Here is a 7638-nt window from a genome sequence, read left to right on the forward strand (position 1 = left end):
GTGGTCCGAGGAGCCAGGCAGTACTTGGGTTCTGTTTAACACTTATCGAAAATGGCTTCGAGGTTAATTTCCCCCAAGTTTGTGGTCCGAGGAGTCAGGCAGGACTTGGGTTTTGTTTAACACTTATCGAAAACGGTTTCGAGGTTAATTTCCCCCAAGTCTGTGGTCCGAGGAGCCAGGCAGGACTTGGGTTCTGTTTAACACTTATCGAAAACGGTTTCGAGGTTAATTTCCCCCAAGTCTGTGGCCCGAGGAACCAAGCAGGACTTGGGTTCTGTTTAACACTTATCGAAACAAGTCGGTGGTCTGAGGAGCCAGGCATGACTTGGGTTTTGTTTAACGCTTATTGAAAATGGCCTTGATGTTAATTTCCCCCAAGTCTGTGGTTCGAGGAGCCAGGCAGGACTTAGGTTCTGTTTAACACTTATCGAAAATGGCTTTAAGGTTAATTTCCCCCAAGTCGGTGGTCCGAGGAGTCAGGCAGGACTTGGGTTCTGTTTAACACTTATTGAAAATGGCATTGAGGTTAATTTCCCCCAAGTCTGTGGTCCGAGGAGCCAGGCAGGACTTGGGTTCTATTTAATACTTATTGAAAATGGCCTCGAGGTTAATTTCCCTCAAGTCTGTGGTCTGAGGAGTCAGGCAGGACTTGGGTTCTGTTTAACGCTTATTGAAAATGGCTTCGAGGTTAATTTCCCCCAAGTCTGTGGTCCAAGGAGCCAGACAGGACTTGAGTTCTGTTTAACGCTTATCGAAAACGACTTCGAGGTTAATTTCCCCCAAGTCGGTGGTCCGAGGAGCTAGGCAGAACTTGGGTTCTGTTTAACGCTTATTGAAAATGGCCTTGAGGTTAATTTCCCCCAAGTCTGTGGTCCGAGGAGCCAGGCAGGACTTGGGTTCTGTTTAACACTTATCGAAAACAGTTTCGAGGTTAATTTCTTCCAAGTCGGTGGTTAGAGGAGCCAGGCAGGACTTGGGTTTTGTTTAACGCTTATTGAAAATGGCCTCAAGGTTAATTTCCCCCAAGTTTATGGTCCGAAGAGCCAGGCAGGACTTGGGTTCTGTTTAACGCTTATTGAAAATGGCCTCGAGGTTAATTTCCCCCAAGTCTGTGGTCCGAGGAGCCAGACAGGACTTGAGTTCTGCTTAACGCTTATTGAAAATGGCCTTGAGGTTAATTTCCCCCAAGTTTGTGGTCCGAGGAGCCAGACAGGACTTGGGTTATGTTTAACGCTTATTCCAAGTAGCTGTACAGTAAGATGGCGCAAAGAATTATGTCTTTCATTAATAACAGTACCTTTTCAAGTTATTTACATTCCAAGGGCATGGCACTACATGTTCATCCAAATCTTCCAAAAAGTAGGCTCCTATGTCGGTTACGGAGGTGATACGATATGGGCCCTCCCAATTTGGTCCGAGTTTTCCCCACGCAGGGTTTCTCGCAGTGCCCAGGACCTTCCTCAGTACCAGATCCCATGGCGCTAAGGGCCTTAGCTTCACCTTGGCATCGTAACCTTGCTTGAGCTTTTGCTAATAGTGGGCAAGCTGGACCATTGCCCTTTCCCTTCTTTCCTCGATGAGGTCCAAGCTTTTTTCCAGAAGTCCGTTGTTGGCACTGGGGCAGAATGCAATGGTCCTTTGTGTTGGGAAGTTTACCTCCAATGGAATGACAACCTCGGTCTCGTAGGTCATCAAAAAAGGGGTTTCCCCTGTGGATTTGCGAGGTGTGGTGTGGTATGTCCACAAGACGTGGGCCAACTCTTCAACCCACCTCCCTTTCGCGTCCAACCTCTTTTTCAGCCCATTCACTATAGTTTTATTGATGACTTCCGCCTGCCCATTACCCTGCGGGTAAGCCGGTATGGAGTATCTGTTGGTAATTCCCAGCTCACTGCAATATCTTCTGAAAGCCTTGCTGTCAAATTGGAGACCGTTGTCCGAGATCAGTGTGTGAGGGGTTCCGAATCTAGTGACGATATTCTTCCAAACAAATTTCTTGGCATCAACGTCCCTAATATTCGCCAATGCCTCAGCTTCGACCCATTTTGTGAAATAATCCATGCCGACGAGGATAAATCTCTTGTTCCCTGCTGCTTTGGTGAATGGTCCCAGGATGTCTAGGCCCCACTGTGCGAATGGCTAAGGGCTGGACAACGGGTTAAGGTTTCCTCCAGGCTGGTGTATATTCAGAGCGAATCTTTGACACTGGTCGCACTTCTTCACATATTCATGCGCCTCTTTTTGCATGCTTGGCCACCAGTAACCCTGCGTTATGGCCCTATGGGACAAGGACCTACCCCCCGTATGACTTCCATAAATCCCTTCGTGCAGTTCCTCCAGGATGAGTTCAGTGGCCTCTGGGTGCACACACAGCAAGTATGGCCCTGAGAATGAGCGACTGTACAGTTTCGAGTCCTCGGACAACCAGAATCGAGAGGCCTTTCTTCTAATCTTGTCTGCCTCATTCTTATCGTCTGGTAGGGTGTCGTGCTTTAAGAACAGCACTAGAGGATCCATCCAACTAGGCCCAGCCCTGACGTTGTGGACTCGTATTTCGTTGGCCTTTGTCGTCGTTGGGCGATAGAGATCTTCTACTAGAATAACCCGGGGAAGTGGCTGAGCCGAGAAGGTGGCTAGCGTTGCAAGAGAATCAGCATGGGTGTTCCCGCTTCTTGACGCATGCGCCAGATGGAAGTGACAAAATTGGGTCTGTAGGTGTTTAACCTGGGCTAAGTACTCCTTCATTCTTTCATCCTTCGCCTTCAACTCCCCATTTACTTGTCCGACGATGAGTCTCGAGTCCGAAAATATGTTCGCGGATTTTCCACCCAGAACGAGCCCCACACCTGAGCCCCTTTGGTTGGCTGCGCTGTCGACGTGCGCTTTCCACCAACTGGGCTCTTGCTGAGTGATTGCACTTATCAGTTTCCCGTCTGGGCTTAGTGACCCTCCGCCTCCTTCTAGTATGGGCTCCGCAAATTCGACTACTAAATCTGCGAGGACCTGACCTTTCACAGCAGTGCGAGGCATGTACCTAATGTCAAAGGCGCCCAGGATCGTTCCCCATTTTGCAATTCTGCCCGTGTAGTCGGCACTCCAGAGAATGGACTTTAGCGAAAGCTGAGTTAGTACAACCACAGTGTGTGCCTGGAAATAGTGGGGGAGCTTTTGGGTGGCTTGTACGATTGCCAAAACGGCCTTTTCGAGGGGGAGGTAGCGGATCTCTGCCTCGTGCAACGATTTTCTTACGTAGTAGACGGGCTGTTGCGTGCCATTGTCTTCTCGGATTAGTACTAAGCTCACTGCATGAGAGGCTACTGCAATATAGGCGAACAACACCTCGTCGGTATCAGGACTGGACATAATTGGTGGTCGGGCGAGGTATTCTTTGAGCTGTTGGAAAGCTAAAGCACACTCCTCAGTCCACTCGAAGCCCTTCCACTTGTGCAATAGGAGGAAAAAAGGCCTGCATCTGTCCGCTGAGCGGGAGATGAAACGGTTTAAAGCAGTTATCATGCCAGTGAGCTTCTGGACCTCCTTGGGATTCCGAGGAGGCTGCAGGCTTTGTATAGCTCTTATTTGGTCAGGGTTAACTTCTATACCTCTGTGGGTCACCATGTAACCTAAGAATTTCCCTGATCCAACCCCAAATGAACATTTGGATGCATTTAGTCGCAGCTTGTACTTTCTCAGAATTCGAAAGATGTCCCCGAGATCTCTAACGTGGTTGGCCACTAATTTGCTTTTCACCACCATGTCATCTATATACACTTCCACATTCTTACCCACCTGCTGTTCAAACATCCTGGTCATCATCTTTTGATAGGTCGACCCGGCATTCTTTAAGCCAAAGGGCATCACCTTATAATGATAGTTTCCGACTGGGGTGACGAAAGCAGTTTTCTCTTGGAAGGCGTCCAAAAAGCTCATTCGGGGGTGTCCGACGGTCGAATCCACCAATCGGTCTATCCGCGGCATAGGGAAGGGATCCTTTGGGCAGGCCTTGTTTAGGTCCGTGAAATCTACACAGACCCGCCATTTTCCATTCTTCTTTTTTACCACGACTGTGTTGGCTAACCATTCGGGGTAGAAAACCTTCTTGATAGCCCCTGCTTCAATTTTATGACCTCCTCTCTCACTGCGTCTGTGTGTTCTTTCGACGGTCGCCGAGGAGGCTGCTTCTTAGGCGTTATAGCCGGGTTAACATTAAGATGATGGCAGATGAAATCTGGGTCGACCCTAAGGGCCTTATAAGCGTCCCAAGCTAATACGTCCACGTTTTGTCTGAGAAAATCAACTAGCGCTGACTTCTCTTGGGGTGGTAACTCTGAACCGAGCTGAAAAAACCTCTCTAGGTCTGATCCGACGAGTACTTTCTCCAGATCCTCACAGCTCACCTCCATGGCTGGTCCTCCACCACCCGAAGCTGGGACCGGGGTCATTAATTGCTATAAGCAGCTCTCGGCTGAGTTGGAAGGTTCGTTATTTGGTCGTCGTGAGATTGCGGACACCATGCATTGCCTGGCCATGGTTTGGTTCCCTATTATTTCTTTGACTTGACCTCCCGACGGATACTTCACTTTTTGGTGCAAGGTTGATGGCACAGCCCCTAGTGCATGAAGCCATGGTCGTGCCACGATAGCTGTGTAGGGGGAGTACGCATCCACCACAATGAAGTTCACCTCCACCACGTCTGAGTCTGTTTGTACAGGCAGCCTAATTATGCCTTTCGAGGTGACGGTTTTTCCTTCAAAACTGACCAAAGGGGAGTCGTATGGTGACAAGTCCTCTGGTTTCAAGTTCAATCCTTTATACAAGTCAGGATACATTACTTTCACGGCGCTGCCTTGATCAACCAGCACTCTTTTCACGTCATAACCTCTAATTCTGAGCGTGATGACTAGGGCATCATCGTGGGGTTGAAGAGTTCCTTGTTTGTCCTCATTCGAGAACCCGATTAAGGGCGTGGCAATTACTCTGGCTCTCTTGGATTCCCTGTCGCTCGGCTCAGTCGGGAACCTGCCCACTGACATTACTCTGAAAGGGCTGGAACCGGTCCTTCCAGGTGCGGCAAGAATGACATTTATTGTGCCAATAGGTGGCCTCAATGTACTTTGTCTGGTTTCGATATTTGACTGTTCCTGCCATCCTTCAGGACGATGTAACAGATGCCTCAACTTCCTTTCTCGGACAAGCCGGTCCAAATGGTTTTTCAGATTTCTACAATCATCGGTGGTGTGACCTGGCTCTTGGTGGTACATGCAATATAGATTCTGATTACGTTTCGAGGGGTCACTTGCCATCCTGTTCGGCCATTGAAAGAACGGTTCGCCCTTCACCTTCTCTAAGATCTTGTGTAGTGGTTCTCGGAACACAGCATGGACCGCTGGTGCCCCAGTGAAACTAGACTGTTCCAAGTAATCTTTCCTCGGCCTATTACTGTTTATAATGCGGTCCAACCTGAAGTCCCTCCTCTCCTGAGGGACAACCTTAGCCTTGCCCTTCCCCGTCTGCTGGTCTTCCTCAACCCTTTTGTACTTGTCAATTCTGTCCATGAGTTGGCGCACGTTGGTGACTGGCTTCCCAGTGAGGGACTTTCTTAAGCCACGCTCTGTCGGCAGGCCCCTCTTGAATGTACTAATGGCGACGTCATCGTAATTTCCTTCTATCTCATTATACATTTCCCAGTACCTGTCTGAGTAGGCCTTCAGTGTCTCCCCTTCCCGCATGGACAAGGATAGGAGGGAATCTAGGGGCTGAGGGACTCTGCTACTGGTAATGAAGCGGGAACCAAAAGCCTGTGTCTGCTGTTTAAAGGAATCTATGGAATTTGGCTTAAAGGCATCAAACCATCTCATCGCCATAGGTCCCAAGCTAGACGGAAACACCTTACACATTAACGCCTCGTCCCTGGAATGGACGGCCATCCTCTGATTAAATTGGCTTACATGCTCTACTGGGTCAGTCCGACCATTGTATATGGCAAATGTTGGCTGATGGAACCGCCGAGGAAGCTCTGCCCTCTCTATTCTATGCGTGAAAGGCGACTGGGAGATGCGATCCAAGGCCTTGCTCATGGCATCGTTGGCCAGGCCTTGGTAAGATGGGCTTTTGTGGCTGCGTTTGCAAGGTCGCTCTTCCTTGTAGGAAAAAGTCTCGCTTGGAGGGGTTCTTGATCTCTGCCTGTATTCATTATCCTCATCACTGCTAGTGTCCGAGCCGGGTGAAGGACGTTTTCGCTACGCTCGGCGCAACTTCTTCTTCAAATCATCAATTTCTTGCTGTAAAGCCTTTCGATCGTTTTGCTTATGGGATGCATGACCTTTCCCTTTCGAGCGACTTTTGCCCGTGTGAGAGGTGTTCACACTGCCCTCTCGTTGCTTGTCTTGGTCTTTCTCTTGTTCGAGATTCAAAAAATTGTCCTACCGTTGGGAATCTGCACGTCCGGTTTAGCGCGGACCTGATCCTTCCATTTCTTACAGTTTCACTTGTCGAGACACAAGTTCTTCCCACAGACGGTGCCAATTATAGGGTAGATCTTTGGGGCCCAGGCCCAACAAGTAAGTAATTCTGGCCCAAAGAACCCTGGACAATGAATTTGTAGAGAGCGGGTTACAGAACTAGGGCTGGACGAAGTGAACGTTAATTAATTGTATGCCATGCAGCAGTTTGAACGTAAGAATATCTCCTTAATGTCCACAGGATACTCAGTCCGAGGAGACGTATGGGTGCACCTCTGGCTCTGATCAAAGATTATTGCCTTCCTCTCTCTTTCTATATCCTTTTTCTTTTCAAATCTTCCGATCTCTTCTTCATGGGGATTTCCTTCTCTTATATAGCCTCCTTAAATTGATAAGAGCCTTACACTTGTTAACCATCTGGACCTTCACTTGAGTGTCTGTCCCATCGGACATCCACCTTATCTTTCTGTGAGTTGCATTGGCCAATGTAACACTGTTCGCCTGTCTTCTCCACATTAATGCGGCTGGAAAAGTAGCTTCCTTGCATTTAATGTGACAGTTGTGGTTTCTCCCTGGACGTCTTATATTTTCTTCTTTCTTCCTGCTGTGTGGGGCTCATCCTACTACCCACGTTTGTTTGGGCCCGTATTTGGTGTGTCCAAGGAGATATTCCTCCTCGGACGTCTTTTTAAATAAGCTGGGCTCAACAGGGTTGGGCTGGAAGTCTTTTGGTCTCCCTTTTCCCTTTTGGTCATGGTTGGACTTCGTGCGGGGCCCAAAGCCCATTGTTGACTTTGGAAATTTTACCCCTATAGTTTGCATAACAAACAAGGTTTTTTCATCTTTTTAATAAAACAATCTATGATAGAGGAAAGAGATAAACTGTTCCATTGCAGGATGCATGATGAATGTCAACTTTCCCAACTTGTTTAGTGTAAAATGTTGTTCTCTTTCCTCTTCTTTTGCACTGCACTATATTTGGGTAGTGTTCAGCACAAAGGATTGTGCAGAACTTCTCGTAATCACAGATGTTTTGTTTGTAAACCTATGCACATATCATAAAGAGTAAATCCTACTTTGGATAGATATATTATACAATTATTCAAATGGTTAAATTAAGCAGGAAATAAAGAAGAAAAGTTGCACCAGCCACAAACTCAATTAAATTTCTCTTGAA

General features: G+C 47.9%; 1 protein-coding gene across 1 annotated transcript; it reads right to left on the reverse strand.

Annotated features, from left to right (window-relative positions):
- Nucleotides 1-4448: 4448 nt before the first annotated feature.
- On the reverse strand, nucleotides 4449-5864 carry LOC115986193. The gene has a single exon (XM_031109047.1). The coding sequence runs from the start codon at nucleotides 5862-5864 to the stop codon at nucleotides 4449-4451; it is 1416 nt and encodes a 471-aa protein (XP_030964907.1).
- Nucleotides 5865-7638: the final 1774 nt, after the last annotated feature.

The sequence above is a fragment of the Quercus lobata genome, chromosome 4 (assembly GCF_001633185.2).
Source record: "Quercus lobata isolate SW786 chromosome 4, ValleyOak3.0 Primary Assembly, whole genome shotgun sequence".
NCBI lineage: Eukaryota > Viridiplantae > Streptophyta > Magnoliopsida > Fagales > Fagaceae > Quercus > Quercus lobata.